Here is a 20,789-nt window from a genome sequence, read left to right as displayed (position 1 = left end):
AATACAAGAAACAACACTTCTATTGCCTCTCCCTCTACGATACGCACTCCCGGTTTGGTTTGGAGCGAGTAGTTGCATTCCGCTTTGCTCCACAGGTAGTATTACAGGTAGTATTACATTTCATTTCATTACAGTATAACAGTTTGATTTGTTTGATCTTAGCTGGCTACATAGCCGTCTTTGTATCCAAGATAATTGTGTAGTCTAGAGTAATTGTCGAGGTTACCTAGCCAGTTAGAGGTTACCTAGCCAGCTACACTTTCAAACAAAGTCAACAACGCAGCCACTGCTAGCTAGCCTATTTCACCAGCCAGCAGTACTATATCATTTTAGTCAATAAGATTTTTTGCAACGTAAGCTTAACTTTCTGAACATTCGAGACGTGTAGTCCACTTGTCATTCCAATCTCCTTTGCATTAGCGTAGCCTCTTCTGTAGCCTGTCAACTATGTGTCTGTCTATCCCTGTTCTCTCCTCTCTGCACAGACCATACAAACGCTTCACACCGCGTGGCCGCTGCTACTCTAACCTGGTGGTCCCAGCGCGCACGACCCACGTGYAGTTCCAGGTCTCAGGCAGCCTCTGGAACTGCCGATCTGCGGCCAACAAGGCAGAGTTCATCTCAGCCTATGCTTCCCTCCAGTCCCTCGACTTCTTGGCACTGACGGAAACATGGATTACCACTGATAACACTGCTACTCCTACTGCTCTCTCCTCGTCTGCCCACGTGTTCTCGCACACCCCGAGAGCTTCTGGTCAGCACTGGGCATCCTCATCTCTCCCAAGTGGACATTCTCTCTTTCTCCATGACCCATCTGTCTATCGCCTCCTTTGAATTCCATGCTGTCACAGTTACCAGCCCTTTCAAGCTTAACATCCTTATCATTTATCGCCCTCCAGTTCCTTGGAGAGTTCATCAATGAGCTTGACGCCCTGATAAGTTCCTTTCCGGAGGATGGCTCACCTCTCACAGTTCTGGGTGACTTTAACCTCCCACGTCTACCTTTGACTCATTCCTCTCTGCCTCCCTTTCCACTCCCTCCTCTTTTGACCTCACCCTCTCACCTTCCCCCCTACTCACAAGGCAGGCAATACGCTTGACCTCATCTTTACTAGATGCTGTTCTTCCACTAATCTCATTGCAACTCCCCTCCAAGTTTCCGACCACTACCCTGTATCCTTTTTCCCCTCTGCTCTCATCCAACACTTCCCACACTGCCCCTACTCGGATGGTATCGCGCCGTCCCAACCTTCGCTCTCTCTCCCCCGCTACTCTCTCCTCTTCCATCCTATCATCTCTTCCCTCTGCTCAAACCTTCTCCAACCTATCTCCTGATTCTGCCTCCTCAACCCTCCTCTCCTCCCTTTCTGCATCCTTTGACTCTCTATGTCCCCTATCCTCCAGGCCGGCTCGGTCCTCCCCTCCCTGCCGTGGCTCGACGACTCATTGCGAGCTCACAGAACAGGGCTCCGGGCGCCGAGCGGAAATGGAGGAAAACTCGCCTCCCTGCGGACCTGGCATCCTTTCACTCCCTCCTCTCTACATTCTCCTCTTCTGTCTCTGCTGCTAAAGCCAATTTCTACCACTTCTAATTCCAGCATCTGCCTCTAACCCTAGGCTCTTTGCCACCTTCTCCTCCCTCCTGAATCTCCTCCCCTCCTCCCCCCTCCTCCCCTCTGCTGATGAACTTCTCAACTTTTCGAAAAGCATGGTCGCACCATCCGATCCTCGTATTGCTACAGTGAAACGACAGCCGCTGCTGTTCGTCTACGCCACCTGCGCAGATGCCTCCTGTGCTTGACCGCCCCTCTCAAGTAGCGCTGGAGCTCTGCGCCTCGCGCTCTCTCGCTAGCCCGTAGCAAATCGTCGCCGTACTTTCGCCGGTGGAGAGGCAGGATCTCTCATCTTCCCGACTGCTCACAATCGACCAGCCTACCCTCGTTCTTCTCCGCACAAATTTGAGAACAGTGACCGCTTCCGCATACATCCTCTTAAATCATCTCTAGAATGCCGGCGGTCAGTCACGTCCCTTCGGCTTTCAAAGAACGGAGTCCTCAGCTCCTGTGCTTGAAATAGCTCCATCTTCTAGCATGATCTCCGCGTAGTCCGAAAGGTACCCTATCTCTAGACGCATGGCAGATATCTGCCTTCTTTATGCGTCGGCTTACGTCTCAAAAAAGTCTGGTAAAATAGACAAAAAATGTGAACGTGCCGTCCTTGGCCAGCTCTCCTGCATTCTCTCTCAGAATGAGCCTCTTGATCCAAATCAGTCAGTTTCAAGACTAGTCATTCAACTGAGACTGCTCTTCTCTGTGTCACGAGGCGCTCCGCACTGCTAAAGCTAACTCTCTCTCCTCTGCTCTCATCCTTCTAGACCTATCGGCTGCCTTTGATACTGTGAACCATCAGATCCTCCTCTCCACCCTCTCCGAGCTGGGCATCTCCGGCGCGGCCCACGCTTGGATTGCGTCCTACCTGACAGGTCGCTCCTACCAGGTGGCGTGGCGAGAATCTGTCTCCGCACCACGTGCTCTCACCACTGGTGTCCCCAGGGCTCTGTTCTAGGCCCTCTCCTATTCTCGCTATACACCAAGTCACTGGCTCTGTCATATCCTCACATGGTTCTCCTATCATTGCTATGCAGACGACACACAATTAATCTTCTCCTTTCCCCCCTCTGATAACCAGGTGTGAATCGCATCTCTGCATGTCTGGCAGACATATCAGTGTGGATGACGGATCACACCCTCAGCTGAACCTCGCAAGACGGAGCTGCTCTTCCTCCCGGGGAAGGACTGCCCGTTCCATGATCTCGCCATCACGGTTGACAACTCATTGTGTCCTCCTCCCAGAGTGCTAAGAACCTTGGCGTGATCCTGGACAACACCCTGTCGTTCTCAACTAACATCAAGGCGGTGACCCGTCCTGTAGGTTCATGCTCTACAACATTCGCAGAGTACGACCCTGCCTCACGCAGGAAGCGGCGCAGGTCTAATCCAGGCACTTGTCATCTCCCGTCTGGATTACTGCAACTCGCTGTTGGCTGGGCTCCCTGCCTGTGCCATTAAACCCCTACAACTCATCCAGAACGCCGCAGCCCGTTCTGGTGTTCAACTTTCCCAAGTTCTCTCACGTCACCCCGCTCCTCCGCTCTCTCCACTGGCTTCCAGTTGAAGCTCGCATCCGTTACAAGACCATGGTGCTTGCCTACGGAGCTGTGAGGGGAACGGCACCTCCGTACCTTCAGGCTCTTGATCAGGCCCTACACCCAAACAAGGGCACTGCGTTCATCCACCTCTCCTGCTCGCCTCCCTACCTCTGAGGAAGTACAGTTCCCGCTCAGCCCAGTCAAAACTGTTCGCTGCTTCTGGCACCCCATGGTGGAACAAACTCCCTCACGACGCCAGGTCAGCGGAGTCAATCACCACCTTCCGGAGACACCTGAAACCTCACCTCTTTAAGGAATACCTAGGATAGGATAAAGTAATCCTTCTACCCCCCCCCCTTAAAAGAGTTAGATGCACTATTGTAGAAGTGGTTGTTCCACTGGATATCATAAGGTGAATGCACCAATTTGTAAGTCGCTCTGGATAAGAGCGTCTGCTAAATGACTTAAATGTAAATGTTTCCATTCATCTATAGAACAGCAGTTAGAATATACACTTTAACAGTGTCCCTTGCCCCAAAGAGAACTATCAAAGTCAACAAGTGACCAATCGTGACAATGCACAATTTGAGCAAAAATAATTTTATTGATTGAGATAAGCAAAGCAAAACACAGTATCTCAAGTTGATTGAGACCAGTAAGTTTTATGTAATGGGCACCAGCCAAAACCCCAATCCTCCTTATTTTGTATCCTGTTAACTAGTGCGGCTCCAAAACATTTCATTAATGTCTAAACTCTATTGTGCAAAGCTAATTGGGACATGTAATATGTCCTAGCCAATCAGACAATAGCATAGCATGCTCAGTCGACATAGACCACTGTGGAACGGAATGTGTGTGAACCATAGAATTAGAGCTAATTCTATAGTGTGAATACTGAGCACTACAATTCTGACCACAGACTATCTGTTATCATATGGCATTTTTGTTTATTTGGAAACATTCACTTGCTTAATGCTTAAATTAATATGGATAATCATCTTTCAGGCACTGCTAATCCAAAATGTCATTCGAGGCACATTTCTCATTGTAAAAATCACATTTTTGAATAGAAGATTGATTTCATTCTAAGAATATAAAATGGTTCTCTACAGTTGTTAGAGTACACAGCTTATTGAACTATTTGGAAGAGCTGGAAGTAACAGTAAGAGAAAGAGCTTTGTCTTTTATATTGAATTACTATCCATAAAACTATATAGTGATTCCTTTTCACATGAATTAATTTATAATATGGCTTTAAACATAGCCTAAAAATTACAATAAATATCAACAACCCTTTTGTTGTATTCACAAAAAAATCACCACAATCATATTCATTTCCTCGAGTTTTAATTAATCATTCACAAGTGGTCAAAAAAGGCCCAAATAAAATGCATAAATTATTATCCCGGAAGCATGCACCACAAAGCCATCCATTAATGCGGAACATTACGGATCCTTCACTTGGATGGTTTAAGAACTGACCACAGCTTCACTGTCACATGTATGGGTAAATCTACAGTAGCACAGCAAGGCAGAGTTGACTCAGGGCAGAGCCACCTTGGCCCGGCGCAGCCGCAGGCGGTTCTTGAAGAAGAGGTACATGGCCAGCAGACACATGGAGGACAGGATGTAGAGGAGCACACACAGGCTGATGTCCAGTCTGGAGAAGCCCACGCTCAGGAAGGACATCCAGCGCCTCTTGTTAGGGTGGGGGTACATCTCCAGAGCCCCTTCCTCCTCTGACCCAGTGTACTGGCCCGTCAGGATCCTTTTCTGCAGAGTGTTGCGCTGCCACAACAAGTCCTCCGGCTCCACGGGCTGCACCCCCAGCCCCAGCCCTGGCCCCTTTTCCAGACCGTCTCCAGGCTGCGGCTCCTCCTGCCTCTGCAGGGTCCTGCGTTTGACGCGGGAGAACCCTGCGGCTGCAGCGCGGAGGGCCTTGGCTTTGTAGTGCTGGTTGACGAAGGAGTCCAGGTCCACAATCTCCTCCTGGGGTGGCCTGAGCTTCAGCCCCACAATGCTGGGCCTGCGCTGGGACTGCCGGGACACGTCTGCCTCGGGCTTTACCCAGGTGGGGGGTTCAGAGGTCTTACCCCCCTGCTGCTCTCCTCTTGCCCTCTGATCCACTTCCTCTTCTGCTGCTGGCTCTTCTTGAGCCTCTTCCTCATCTTCCTCCTCCTCTTCCTGGCCTGGAGGTGGTTCGGCCAAGGCAGCCCTGGCCCTCCTCTCTGCTCCTCTCTTGGTCTCCTGCTCCTTCTCCTGCTGCCTGGCGACCAGGCTCTCCTTCTGCCTGCTGAGGAGCTGGGCCTCCTTCTCCAGGTAGTCAGAGAGGAGGTGTTCAGAGGAGAAGTGGGATCGGAGAAAGGTGAGCAGCTCTTCCTGGTTCCAGGTGTGTTCTCCACTCTTCTTAACCCCATGGCAGCTGGGACACAGCTCTGGGGATGGCCACTGGATCTTAGGGAAGTGGGGATCCTCACTCAGAGCACCTGGTCAGAAGGAATATGACAGTTAAGATGGGTGTGTGTGATTACTCATCTGAGATAATATTACAGATAACCCAGTCATGTTGAGAGGGAAAACTGTTTCGGTGAAAATTGAAATGTATTAGGTAAAACAGATTGGTTCCATATAAGGACATAATGATGACATACTGGATCGCCCACAATAAAACCAAACTTATACCAATACATATTTTTGTATGTAGAATCTATGTTCCTGCTTGAATACATTAGATCCATTTCACCCGCATGGCTCATAATAAGCAGTAAGTGCAGTGTGTGTGTGATGTCTAGGTGTGTGAGTATGTGACAGTGTGACAGGGTCTAACAATGATCAATGGGCTTCTGGGATGTCCCAGAGGCCAGATAATAGATGTGGTCCATGCGGACAGCTCCCCCTCCACCCAAACCTCTCCCAGACCCCCAATCCCTTACCTCCACACCCCTTTGAAGATGGCCCAATCGCTAAATTGAATATGAAAGCAGGCACCTCCAGAGGGGATCTCTCATTTTAACGAATTACAATTGTTTTGCTTTACATGTTTTCTTTAGCCCCCCAAATGGAGGCATCTGCTAATAAATTGCTTGGCGACGCCCATGCGGGAGGAAAGTCAAAGCTGCAGCAGCTCTGTCAATTTACATCTACCGTCTCTCCCCCAGATTCATCTCAGTCATATGCATGTAATCTGCATACACCACTTTACATAAAAGATACATAAATTTTACCCTGTCCTGCTGGGATTGGGCCCTTTTGTATACATTCTACCAGCGTGACAGCTTTCATATCCCGTCCCCTTGTGATGACATGCCTCTGATGTGTCTACTCATCACCTTGCCTTTCATTTTCAGAGGTGACTTTAGCAATAGTACCGAAACTGATACTGTAACAAAGGCTTGTCAGGAAATGTCATTCATAGCGCTGCATAAATACTCAGAGTATAAATAAATACTGTTTAAACTAGCTTCTTCGCCACTAATTGTGAATGTGGAGATCTACACTACAGGACATGAAGGAGCAGTGGCAGTGTATATGGACTGGTAGATCAGCATAGTGATGCTCTGAAGCACACAGTACATTTCAAGCATTCAGCACATGCTCTTATCCAGAGTAACTAAGAGGACTTKGATTTTTCACCTAGTCGGCTCCGGGATTCGAACCAGCAATCTTTTGGTTAGCGGCCCAACGTTCTTAACCGCTAGGCTACCTGCAGCCCTATAGTACAGTATGAGCTGCTCCAGTCTCCAGCAGCACTACTGTGAGATCCTCCATACAGCATCTCCGAGCCCTGGCAGGCCCGTGGCTCTGCCATCTTTAGACATGAGTCTCTATCTCACCCTGTTGACAACAGGACAGGTCTGCTGTTGCGCCGGGCTTGGCTTGGGGACCTTTTGAGCCAGCTAAATTAATTGTGTTGCTGCTTTACAAATTGGGCCTACTTCATGCATGGCTGCCTCTGAATGGACGGTGGGGGGAGCTGCTAAAGAGCCCCACTTTAGGGAGGAGGGGGAGGAGGAGAGGATGTTCCCCCCTGGGGAAGACTGGGATGCGAAGCAGAGGCGTGAGGGGTCAGTGAGGGGGGTGGGCCGACAGAAGAGGTACTGCTACGCATTGCTACCAACACTCCTGCCCCTTCCCCTCCTCTCCCCCCCCCACAGCTCAGCCCACCCCCTGAGGTACTTGCCCCCAAAATCCCACAACTTGAACAACCCTGGTGAGGGATTACAAAACAGAGGGAGGCGTGATGCCGGTGACATGGCGTGTGCCACCAGCTGTCACAAGCATCTTGGGAATTGAGGCGGGGCCTCTGGGCTCCGCCTGGGCTGGTGGTCCCCGTTCTGGGAGATTGTTGCCATATCAGTTGTCAAGCGGAGGATATGACTCTCTGGGGAGGGACAGACAGTCAGTCCTAATAGGGAGGAGTGTCTGGGGACCAGGGACAGGCCCAGAAGGGGACGCACCCTGTTATTCAGGACACGGGCTGTCCAGGAGATTGAGGATGGGGGAGCCACCCCCACCACCATAGAGAAAAGACAACAAAGTGACTAAACAAAGTGAGGTGGTAATGACAGGCTTGTGCCTAATAAACTCAAATGATGGCTCTAACAGAGGGAGGCCAACGCAGCAGCCATATAGCCCTAATTAAAATGACACAGACGTCAAAACGTTAAGTACCACAGATGGGCTTGACCATCTTCACAAAATATGAATGAATAAAACATTTGACATTAAAACATTGCCAAAGGATAGAAACAAATAATTGCCAAAATTGAATAAACAAGACTGTAGTCTTTGCTGTTTTGTAGTCTTTAGCACTACTGTTAAGCGCACAGATTGAGTATTTACTGCTGACCTGTAATGAGCTGTAGACAGGCTGGGGCAGGGAATCTCAGTCTCCTGGAAGATGGGCTAATCTCAGTGGAGGAAGAGACAGGGGAGAGAAGCGAGGGGGGACAGCTGGTGTCTGCCCAGAGGATCTCCGGGTGTATTATAGGGATTTAGGGGTGAGGAGCAGGGTCGGGACACTTGGGGCAGGAATCCACCAAAAAAGTAAGGTGTGGTTCTTATGAGACCTGTGTAAAGGAGTGAGAGGCTGAAAGAGATCCTCTAGGGGGGAAAGTGGGAGAGGGAGAAGTAGTGGCCTGTGAGGGCCACATTTATCTCCTGTATGGACAATGGTGACCACTAAGGGAGACGTTTCTATTTTTCTTCTAGATATTTCATATTTTAATATGATATTATATGCATATTCTATACTGATATAATTAGCATATTATGACGTATGTGTTGGAGGTTCAGTCTTATAGACAGCTGATCAATCATCCTCTATGGAAGTAACAGTAACATTTGTCATGTGTCCTTACCTGCCAGTCTGTTGTTGACGTGATTATGGCGGGACCAGAGCCACAGCATGGCGGTGGACAGCGTCCCCACATGGGACATGCTATCCTTGGCCATGTTCTCAAAGTGGGTGGCACATGCCCGACAGCCAAAAAAACTGTGGACGTAGGACCTCATTGCCTGTAGCACCTCCTGGGGGTCTGGGGAGAAGAACGCACAAGAGGATGAAATCATCAACAAGATTAACCATACTTGTTATGCACTTCAGTGTGATGTGTACTATTGAAAAGTAGTCTAATATTGTACATTATAAAATCGCAGCAAACATATATATATATATATATATAGTATATATTGTTTTTTTTATATACATTTAGTATGGGCTATGGTCATATTGGTTTGGTACACTAAAAAAGGTGCAACGGTCCCTTACATTTGTTGCCAGTTGTTATTAAAGGTGTAGGCTTAAAAGGTAAAAATAATTTTTACAATGGAGTGAGGGCTTTTCCAGTATTAAACCATGGGTGGTTAATAACAGGGAAATACGGCCATACAAACAGTCTCATTTTCATTCTTACGGTGCTGTGATGTGTACGTACCATGAATAACAGTATTTAGTCAACAAGCTGTGAGAACAACAAAGTCTGCAGATGTCACTGTCAGTAACAGCACCGTACCAGTGCAGATATTGTTGATGCAGGTTATGTTGTGTTTCATGCCCTGCTAAAGTAAAACCTTATTTTGCTCAAAGATGAGCCGTGGTGGAGGGGTGGCGCTCTAATCCAGAGGTCCATCCGCGGGGGGCCAGATGGACACCCCTGGTCCCCTGGTGGCCCATCTGCAGGTTATGTGAACCCTCCTCCCCAACCCATAAGCCCTGGGATTAACCCCTCCAGGAGAGGAGTGCTGGTCAGCTGCCTCTTTTTCTAACCACTAATCTAAAGAAATCCCTTTTTACCCATTCACAATTAGGGACTGTTTCAGCTGGTGGTGTGTCAAGAAAACAAAACGAATAACAAAACCAAAAAAAGAACAGTGCTTTGTATAGGCTACTAATGGAATTTAACACGGAACGTACTTGTGTGAGTCTAAATGTTGTGCAAGTGTGTGCGGTCACATCAGGTGAATGCAAAACATTCCATTAAACATTCCAGGCAAATTTGTTTACAAAGCACTTGTCCCCAGTTTCCCCCCCCCTGCTGCCATCCCCTAGCTGCCCCATATCCCTGCATTGAAAGCAGCAGCCCCTGTGTTAATGCTGCACACGCTTCTGACTGGCTCAATGCACTACGAGGATTTGTCCCCAGAGAGCCATAGGAGTTCTAACAGACTGGAAACACTTGTGTCATGGTTCATCGCCTGGGCACACTCACTCCTCCAAGACTGGATGGCTGCTGACTTCTGGCCAATTTCCTACCAGACGATGGGCTCTACAGGCCACAGCAACGGGCTAACAAGGCAGGAGGGTTTGTTTTAGAATCTAGCAACACTTTCTCACTTACCATTGTCCCAGGAACATTCATACTGAATTAACAGTTTAGTGATAGTGTTATGATAAAGACATAAACAGCCGTTGCTTAGTGATAAAAAAAAAAAAACCTTTGCCAGCAGCTTCCTCGGCCTGTACAGTGAGGACATGGAAAAGGGTCCACATGCCACAGGGATACCTTCTGAAGTGGGGCATGGAGCCCTGGCAGCCCACCCACCTCACCCCCTCAGGCAGAGCAGCATCGGGGACCTGATCACACACAAACATGTATTGACACTTAAACACGGCTCAAGATATGGCCACATTGATCACTCTTCTCACAGAGCAGGTTACATGGAAAACAGATTTATCTGAGGATTCTTAGAGGTTGGTTACATTCATGTAAACAACAAGATAAGCATGTACATGGAGGAGAATTCATCTGCAATCTACTTTACTGCAACATTTCATGTTAAGTGGTAGAGCATTCTGTGCCATACTATTCTCATTCCATATCATGTCAATTCCAGGTAATGGATCGCCTCAATGGAGAGACTGTATTCAGGTCAGAAGGAGGAAACACTGGTTAAACGTGGTTTGATCCAACAGCATATTTCTCCTGACATATAGTCGTTCCCTCCCTGCCACTGGCCAGGATTGCTGAGTCTATGATTGACAGAATTACTCTGAAGTCAATAGTAAAGATTCCGTGTGTATATACTGTTAGACATCAGTCCATTTCCTTAGAGGAGCTGGTTCATACCTCCTCATTGATTCATTGATTTGGCTGCTAAAAGCTAATGATGCCACTAAGTGACTGGTCCAATTTGTGAACCTATAGGCATGCAAGCTTTCATCTAAAGACAACTTCACATACATTTTCCAGTTATACACATGCCTGCACAAGACAGTGAGCAAAGATTCATATCGAGACATATCTGAATATACAGCATTACATAAACCTACTTCCCTGTGTGCAGTATGCCTGTAATATTTCAGTCATTATTATAAAAACTCTGGCTCATCGACAATATGGTGGGTGGTTCTGCCTCAGGCTTGTCTGATTGGCTGGTGGCTTTGGGTTGACCCCTCACCTCTGCTATGTTGTCCAGGGCGTCCCTCAGAGAGCTGTAAGAGAGCTCTGTGTCGTTCTGACCCTTCAGCCACGTGTCCACTGACTTCAGCAGGTTCCTCACCACAGGTCGACCAGGGAAGTACTGCCCAAGACAACATTACAGTTAAATATCATCATTAACTCTCCTCACATTTAATACAATAGACTCTTCAACAGCATATTGACCGTGTGGTAATAGGTTATAATCACTAGGAGTTCCAAATCCATCTGTTATGCCATCTGTCGGAGGGTCGAAGTTTAACCTAAAACTGCTTTTGCAGTTCTTAACGTGTAATAAAGTCACTGTTGGATTTTTCAGGATTGTCTCTCGTACTGTTTGTTTCCATTCTCTAACCTCTGTAGTTGTCAAGACAACATGGTGTGTGTAGAAATGACACTGCAACCAACAGTGGGCCACTATGGAAGGCAGGGAGGAAATCCCAGTGCCTTGTGTTTCAGACGGTGGTGACAGAAGAGTGTCAGCTGAATGGAGGTGTAAAGTCACTTCCTATCCTTAAAGAACTCCTAAAACGGCCACCCTGGAGGACACACTATTATACTATGAAGACTAGATCCTACAGGTCGGCCTGGATTTCACCCTAACGGCTGAGAGACGACCAAATAAACAGCAGGTGGTCATGGCAACCTCATCCCATTCAAAACAGAGGTAAGATGTCTCAGTCACGAAGGACCATTAGCATTTTCTGGCATTGAGTCATGAAAAAGTGACTACTTATGAGGAGACAGTATATAACAATGAAACCACATGCACACACACGCCCACAGTCGCATAAAGCACACGAGGAAAGAAACTGTCAGTGTAGTAACATCTAGCAGTGTGAATATGGTGGACCTGAAAGTGGGCCAGTGCTGACCTTTTGCTTCCTTGGGCGGCACAGGGGCACAAACCCATCAGTGAGACACAGAGGCAGGGGCACGGCTCAGCCCGGCCGGGGCGCCAGCTTCCCAGAAGTGCACCTTTTTTGATTTGTGCTGCAGAGTCTTTTCAATTTGCCCTGGCCATCTGTTCAGCAGCGTTTGGGTGCCTGGCGCAGGATTCTATTCATCACTCTAACTGGATCTCCATTACACCAGGCCCACTTAAAAAGGCTCCTGGAGATGTACTTAACCCCTGCGCCCCACACAGGCTTTGATTTGCTCCCCTTAATCTTAGACATTCAGCCAAAAATATGGTGTTTGGGTATTCACAGACACAGATACCCAATCACGTACTACAGGTGGGGTTTTAACAAGATTCAAAAGGAGGTCCCCCGGCTGCTGCTGCTACTGAGGAGGAGGACAATTGGTTTAGCGACCATCCGGCCCAGACGCCCAGGTCTGGGCTACTGGGTATTAACCAGGGTGAAAAGCTCATTAACACACATTTGAATCTAAGAGGGAGGAAATTGGGGATGGAGATACTAATGCGCTTTGCTCACCAGAGCCAAACGTTTAGCATGTTCTGCTTTCCACCTGTGTGTCTATTTTCCCAATCATAAGCAAAGGCCAACATATTTGGCTTGGAAATCAGTAGTACATTGTCTGAAGTATTGGCAGAGGTCACTGATGGGCAGACGTTTCATGAACATATCAAGTGAGAAGAACCAATGCTACAGTATCACCATTATGAAGGATCTCTCTAAGTGACCCCTTCTCTGGTAGTGTACCTTCAACCACTATCAGAGCCCCCACCTTACACACCCCCTCCCCCGTCTCTCGGAGGACCATGACAATTCACTTCACCACGGCAATATGTCATCTTAAATCCGATTAGTATCAGCACTTGAGAAACCGCAGTCTCCTCTGAGAGACGTTTAAAAGAGAATGCATCTGTCGGCCTGGCCCGGGGAAGCCCTTTTAATCCTGCCCCATTCGACCTCTGGGACCAATATACATGCCACTGAGTAAAATCTGCCTAACTGCTCCCACTGTGGCATCAGCCGAGTGGACCTATCTGTCATACCCACAGCCCAGCCAAAGCCTGACAAACAAAGACCTTTGTTCTACTGTGGAGTTGGTGGGCTACCTATACAGTATCACTGATGTCAAGCAGCTGCCACAGCCACATTCCACCACCATGCACCTCCGCTAACTGCTAACCTTAGCATGGGCACACTGAGGCACGTGCCACGGGAGAGCGATGGAGGACAGCTGGATTTGGGATGGAGGACAGCAAGATTTGGGCTCAAGTTCCCCTAATTCCCTGGCCCTCCCTCCATCGCTGCTGGAGGCATCTTTCAAGAAAGCAGGATAGAAACGGTAATCCTAGAACCTCTTTGTAATGCTCTCATGCGTCCCAGATCCCCTTTTTTTAATCCTCATATACATATAAGGATTCATAAATCCAGATTCTGGTTGATWAGACAGTAAATCTAGTAATATTATGGCGCAGGAAATATAACTTGTTTACATCCTGTCTGGGACGGAGATGCACTGTGATGTGGGTGCAGCACTGCACAGCACACCACAGATTCTATTGACAACGGACTGTGTCAAGGTGTGTCATCGGTGTGACACCAGCTGTAGGTTCTGTACACAGTAACTCATTCTCAGGATGATCCAATTACAGTCACTCTGGAAGTTAAGGATCTTAGTTTGTTGTGACATACCATCATCCTGGGCCTAATCAAAAGGATCCCTGGCACACTTCTGGGTAGGCTAAGTGCTGGGAAGGGAGGAGAGGAGAAGAGGGGACCCAGTCCAAAGAAATCCTAATCATGGTATGTCTGCGTACAAAAAAATCAGTAGGGGGTATTGGCACGCTCTATTCACCAGGGAAGCAAATTAAGTATTTAAATTATACCCAAGACAGCCTTTTGTGTCCTGTCAAGTCAATGGCCTCCAATTTTGGGATTGACATTGAGGGTGTCATTCCTACTGTGATACTGTGCAAAAAAATAATTCTGAATGTCTTCTTCTGTAATAAATATGTAACATTGTAGTTATTACATAGTTGTACCATTATGAATATTGTATACATCTAAGTACTAAGAGAGCAATTGTTAATTATTATGATGCATTATAGGGACCATATTTTCAGCTATATTTTTCAAAGCGAAATTACATTTTAGAACAAACTGTACAGCTAATTCATGCAGAAATGTGCGTTTCCCAACTGATATCCGACAACTCCAAAGCACTGTCTCACTCTCCCTCTAGTGGCGTGTCACCCTCACTACAAAGCCCTTTCCTCAGGGTGTTCGATATGAACAGAAGATGAATGTATGTGAGGTTAGTGTTCAGTATGGGTAGGGTTTGTCTCAGGGGGTGAGTAGACCTGCCCAATCACCTTGGCCAGTACTGAGATGTAACGCTGTAGAGCGCTCAGAGCCTCTCCTTTGATGACAGGGTGAGCTGCCAGCTCCAAGCGCAGAGAGTAATGCAGAGTAGACTCCAGGTCTGCCATATACACACGAGACCTGACACACAGAATTGAACATTTTTGTCATGGAATCACTGGGGTTACATTGGTAAGGCTTATACCACCCCCCCCCCCAAATAGTAACTTTTTTACTGCTTTGTCGAGTTAAAGTGGTTTACCTGTTGAACGGTCTCCATTGGTCCTCTGTTGTGTTTTTCAAGAGGTCAGAGGTCACTGGTGGTGAATTTCCGGCCCGCAGTACCCCAGGAAGCCTCTGCAGGGCGTAGGTGTAGAAGGTCCGGGCCTCATTTTGTCTGGAAGACAGCCAAGCAGACAGTTTCACAGGTAGGACTGATGCATTTCCATTGACCTGGCATCCAGCAACAGGATGATTTTAACCATGGAAACAGGTGAAAAATCCTTCCCACTAGAACACAAACCTCACAGTATATTCTAGCTACAGTGGAAGAAAAAGCTTTTTTAGCTTCTCTGTCTAGGAATAGGATACAAGTGGTTGCCTCTGCCAGGGCCTGCCCTCATCAGACCACAGTAGAGTGTGGAACTGGAGCCACAGGTGGGCCCCTGGTCCCCTCACTAAGCCCTTATGGCCTCCTCTCTCCTCTGCTGAACAGATGGTGCTGAGATACCATAGCTGATTATTTCCCTCTCCACTAACCCTGGCAATGGAACAAAAACTCTGCTACCCCCCCCGAGCACATGAGAGCAGGAGGAGGATGCTGCTCCAGGCCTGAGCTCGTCCAGCCCACCCCAGAGCACAGAGTGGGTTCCCCAGAGCACAGAGGCACGCATCGAAGAGAGGAGGGGCTGCGTTCACCTGGGAGAGGCACACTCATGACGGATGTGCGACTGCATTTCCCCACCCCTCCTGGATCAATCGCGCATTCAGCTGTGATGGGCGACCATCTGTCGCAGCGCGAGGCGAGGCTGGGGTGGCTTGGTAGGTGAACCGCAGGAAAGGAACGCCATTGTTTTCATGCAAGAAATTAAAAACCCCTCTGTATGCTCGGGAAGAGGAGGGGGGAATAAATAAATTAGCAATAAATAATTTCCTTTTTGCATTTGTCAACTAAAAAGACTCCTCTTGCGTGCCAAGTTATTGAAATAAGCAAAACAAAGCGAAAGAAAACGCAGATTAATTCACGGGGTGAGCAATCATCATACAAAGTACTATGATATTGAATAATGACTTATTTTAATTGCATGATCCCATTAAGAGGCCAGATGTTAAAAGGCATCCTATCATAGCTGTGGATAACACAACTGAAACAAAGCCTTTCACAACAAGATTGTTGCGTATTGAACCGTGAAAACTGAAGAAGAAAAACCCTTGACGAGTTGGTACATTACGATCCAGACTGAAGATGGCTAAAGTGATCTGCAGTTCTGTCATATATTGTGATGGTATTCAAACAGCCACTCACACATGGAGCCTGGTGAAGTTCCCACTAGGATAGTACAGGTAACAGGATGGGAAGTCAGTCACACCCAGTTTAGCCACCAGGGCTTCCTCAGTCCTCAGGACCCTCCGCACGGCTATGTTCTCATACTGCAGTAGGTCCAGAGTCACCTGTTGAGGAAGAACAAACCAACACAGTAATGATCCACTGTCTGTATGTTGTTTTCAACTGGTTGTACTAAACATGCAAGTACACTGTTGACATAGTGACACACTCTTGTTGATACAGTCCCACAGTCAACATATTGTCTGCATATGTGTACTATAGAGCACCACAGTATGAGTCATAACACACATAAAACCTAGCGGTCAAACAGGGAAATGGTTCCAATTGTTTTTCCACTATTAATTTATCCCATTGGGGATTTTAGAAGCACTTAAAATAAGGGATGTGCTTCGTGTATGCTTACCTTGGAGTGACGTTTTGATAACCATGTAAATCTCTCTAGGATAAGGTGACTTTTATCAATATATTTGCCTGTATTTACCCCACAAAAGTGAAATGCTAATTAGCTGCTAATGTGGCTATTATAAGGAACAAGAAATGCCATGATGATGGACGGGACTGCCGAATCGAGGCAAAGGTAAAAATCTCTGGATTAACTATTTCATGTTACAATGATAACATGGTCAATAAAAAAATAAAAAAATAATATAACAAACATACTGTTGACACGTATGCTATGGTGTAATGGAATGTTTTGCCTTGTGTAGTAGGTTGTGGGATTTGACCATTACGTAGGTGTCATAACCAGCCATAAAATAAGGTAACATATGTCACAACAGGTCTAAATATATGTCATGACAGTGTTATGATCAAATTATAACAAGTTATGTCAGCTGTTATGACATTATGACATGATTATGACCATGACCCTGGCTGTCAAGTAAAGTGTTACCAAACACAGCCCTTATTTTAAGTGTTTCTAAAATCCCCAATGGGAAAAATGAATGGTGGGAAAATGATTGAACCATTTCCCTGTTTGACCGCTAGGCTTTATGGGTATTATGACTCCTCCACTGTGTAGCTTTATACATAGTAAACATGTCCATTAAAAACACTTTCTATTTGATCACGCCCAGGATTTTTTCTCCTCCATTTCCCTCTGAGGAGCATGTAGCTTGACTGATGATAATACATTCTTACCTCTCTGCCCACATATGAGTTAGAGGTCTCAAAGATCAAGGCCAGGTGTTCCACACTGTTAGTCTCAAAGAAGTTGTCAATCTCTGCTTTGCTGTGGAGAGAAGAGAATAATACATTCTACAGAGTGACTACATTTCCATAAAAGCTGACGTTTGAAACATCAAGTACATTTCTATTAAGACTATAAAGTGAAGAGCAGCACAATCTGGGCATTGACACAACACAAATGACAGATGGGATAGGGCCTTAAAGGGATAGTTCTCCCAAATTACAAAATAACATGTTGGTTTCCTTACCCTGTAAGCAGTCTATGGACAAGGTATCTATGCTTTGGTTTTGTTTACCTGGCCATTGTTTCAAACGCTAACCTTTTAGGATTTATGGCACAGATCTGCTCCAAACCATTACTTGAACTCACATTTCACAATAAGTACTTGACTTGGGCAGGAGCTCCTGGGAGCAGAGTACCAGCACCTCAAATGTTCTACTGCTGGAGCTCCTGTTCCTCTTATAGAATATTAGCTAAGAAGTATTGTGGAGCTCCAGCACCTGAATATAAACATTACCGGCACCCAAAATGAGTACCGGCACCTATTTCAATCGGCACCTAAGTCAAGCAATGACTACTGGCTACACACAAAGTGATAGACAAACGCCCACACCACACAGCACAAAGGGGGCAATATTGCTGGAAATGCATTGGCAGTTAGTGTTAGATTTGGCTTTTCAAGCCAATAGTGTCTAACCAGGGGTGTCATATAATGCCAATGTTGCGTGGATTAGGTAGTAGCTGGGAGTTTACTGTGTCTGATACTTGTGAGATATATTTATCACAGCGTGCAGTGGAACATGTGCATCTACTTTTAGAATTGTTTGGCGAGCTACTCATAGGTGGTCTGCTAGCTACTTGGATCTCGCGATTGAGCTGCTGGAGACCAGTACTGTCTGTATGTGTGAGCTCCGGGGTGTTTGACATGATCAGAAGAGGCTGCCTCACCTAGCGGTCTCCAGAGGGGGGCAGGCAGGGGGCCAAGGCTCCTCATGGGTCTCCATCTTCTCGATGATCTTATGGCGTAAGCCCCTCACATCACGAGGACCCTCTGGGAGGATTCAGGTACACAGGATTAATAAGAGGATATGGATCACGTTGTTTGTTTTAACTTCTCATACTAACCATTCATATCATCACCATCTACCCTAGGAATTATCGGAACATTTGCATTACCTCTGAAACCTTGTCCCTTGGAGTCAGGTTTGGAGTAAGCATGGAAGAACTGTCAGAGGGAGAGAAAGAGAGGATCAGATGACAGGTGGCCGCATGTTGACCACTGGGAGGAACTGGGGACACCCCTTCCCCCACAACCCCTTCATACTTTAAATCAACTGCAGATGTTCCAGCTCTCTCATTCAGACAAATGATCTCTTTCATTTGACTTCCACCGGATGACAGAAAGGGAGAAAAATAACAGATTTATTGCTGACTAATCTAAAGTGTGTGCATTGCTGACTAAAATGTAACACGACTGAAATGTAACACTGTTAGAGGTTACGAGTTTATATATGGAAAAGTTTCAGAGTAAAAATAGCTGATAATGACTCATGATCATTGTGAGATACGGGTCATTTTTAAACATTGGATACATGTTCCGGTGAGGTAAGACTGAAAATCCACAAGGCTTGTGGAATATTACAGTTGAAGTACCTTCAGTGTTGGGTACCCCTTGACACCAAAACGGGAACAAATCGGCCCATTATCTCCATTAGCACAGTCTATGGCAGCTAAATCCACAGCAGGTTTCCACTCTGGGGAGAGAGATAATTAGWGTCAAAGTCAATGCACCAAAAGTGCATTACTCTACACAGTAAGGGTTATATGCAGGAATTCAGAAGTCAAAACAGCTTTTGATCTTTGTAGCAAATATTCCTCTTATTATTACCGCTCCTAAGCATTTACAAGTATTCTGTATGGTCAGCTTGAAAGCAGGCCAGAGGCTGGTGGGTCATGCTCTCTCTAGATCTGAGGCCTTAAAACCTTTCTGTGTTCAGGCCTGCTGCCAATAGGAAACTATGTCAATTTCAAACTAATTGTATGGAATTCTTTTCCTGTTATAGTTAACTGGATCCTGCTTATAGACTGAGGCCTGAATTGTCAGATAGTATTCTCATTTGAGATTGCAAAGGATGGTGTTTGAACAAGAGTAGCAATGAGACATGGACAGAATGTGAACTCCTAAATCACATCATATGCTCCAATAATCACATGTAGAGGTTGCTTTCTGGAAGGGGGAAGGGGGGGCTGAGAAACKGTCTGTCCTGTACTGTGGGAAACAAGGTGTGTTCTCAATTCACCAGTCAGAATCACACAGCTTTTTTACATGTTAAAGTAGAATACAATAATAAATTAAAACAATTAATTATTATTATTTTATTTTAAAAGTCTTAAATWAATTTTAAGTCTACATAATCAATTATTAGATTTTTGAACTGGTTACTACACACTGCCTTAATTTGCACTGAAGTTCGGTGGGCATACAAGAAAACATGCATAGGCCTACTCTGCAAAATGAAGACAAATTTAGGGATCSACATGTCAAGAACATATGTATTGTTCTAACCCATGCACTTATTCATACTACGACCAGTCAATTATGATTGGTTTACTAACAACCCGTTCAATTTACATWGAAAATGTTTATTACGTTAAAATGCATACCAACCTTTAATATCTCTTGCGAGACGTTTCCATTCGGGAGAAAATGCAATACAATGCCCGCACCAAGAGGCRTAAAACTCAACCACCAGTGCGGCGGTGGAATTGACCAAAACGCTGTCCACATTATCCGGGGTTAAGATTACTATCTGATCAGAAGCGGTGTACAAGCCAGCTTCGGTGGTAAAAGGAAAAGTTAAACACACAAATATGACAATCGTAGATATGAATGACTCTCTGAAATGTGTATATATTTCCCCTGTAAACCGAGACGTGGCACGGCAGCAGCGCCGCGCCATCTTCGAGTGTTTTCTTTCTGACAGCCAGCAACTCAGAAAGGCAACCACTGTATAAGAAAGTGATAAACTTTTTCACTTTTGTCACTCGTCCAACTCCCTCCCCCAACCGAAGCAGGGCTAAATCATAGTCATTTGGCTAAATTCATAAAGTAAGACAGAGTAATTCCATTGACTATAGTTGTACTTGAACCTCGATTATGGAACGCAATTTAGTTTAATCAGCATCCTGATTTTGGAGGATGCAAACAAGCAACTTTTGCCAACAGACAGTAGATATACATTGTAACGTCCCCAACTATCCATTGGCCTATATTTGATACAATGTATTCATTTGTAACCTCCCACATCGTGTTCAGATAGCTGATACAGCCTGACTTGCTAGTTCTGTTTTCTATCAAGAATCACCCTCTTGTTAAATATTTACTTTGTGGCTATTCCATACTGTCTGGCCAATCAACCATTACCAGCTGCACCTGTCTTTATCACTTGACTTGACATATCAGGCAGTGTTTTTTCCAATCCAGGATTTGAACATCCAATTTGTAACCGCAGATCACAGAAATGTTCCATTCGCACAAAAAGCTTATTTCTCTCAAATGTTGTGCACACATTTGTTTACATCCCTGTTAGTGAGCATTTCTCCTTTGCCAATATCCACCGGACAGGTTTGGCATATCAAGAAGCTGATTAAACAGCATGATCATTACACAGGTGCACCTTGTGCTGGG

General features: G+C 46.1%; 1 protein-coding gene across 1 annotated transcript; it reads right to left on the bottom strand.

The window, feature by feature from the left end:
- Positions 1 to 4,478: 4,478 nt before the first annotated feature.
- On the bottom strand, positions 4,479 to 20,352 carry qsox1 (quiescin Q6 sulfhydryl oxidase 1). Its single transcript, XM_023999135.2, has 12 exons — positions 19,770 to 20,352; positions 18,755 to 18,855; positions 18,278 to 18,326; positions 18,050 to 18,152; positions 17,053 to 17,143; positions 15,871 to 16,016; positions 14,608 to 14,742; positions 14,357 to 14,486; positions 11,048 to 11,170; positions 10,085 to 10,223; positions 8,509 to 8,685; positions 4,479 to 5,634 (listed from the first exon to the last, which is right to left on the bottom strand). The coding sequence occupies exons 1-12, from the start codon at positions 20,059 to 20,061 to the stop codon at positions 4,691 to 4,693; spliced, it is 2,430 nt and encodes an 809-aa protein (XP_023854903.1). The 5' UTR covers positions 20,062 to 20,352; the 3' UTR covers positions 4,479 to 4,690.
- Positions 20,353 to 20,789: the final 437 nt, after the last annotated feature.

This window comes from Salvelinus sp. IW2-2015, linkage group LG13 (assembly GCF_002910315.2).
Source record: "Salvelinus sp. IW2-2015 linkage group LG13, ASM291031v2, whole genome shotgun sequence".
In the NCBI taxonomy this organism is placed as follows: domain Eukaryota; kingdom Metazoa; phylum Chordata; class Actinopteri; order Salmoniformes; family Salmonidae; genus Salvelinus; species Salvelinus sp. IW2-2015.
The sequence above is the reverse complement of the archived record's forward strand: the minus strand, read 5'-3'. Positions and strand labels throughout refer to the sequence as shown.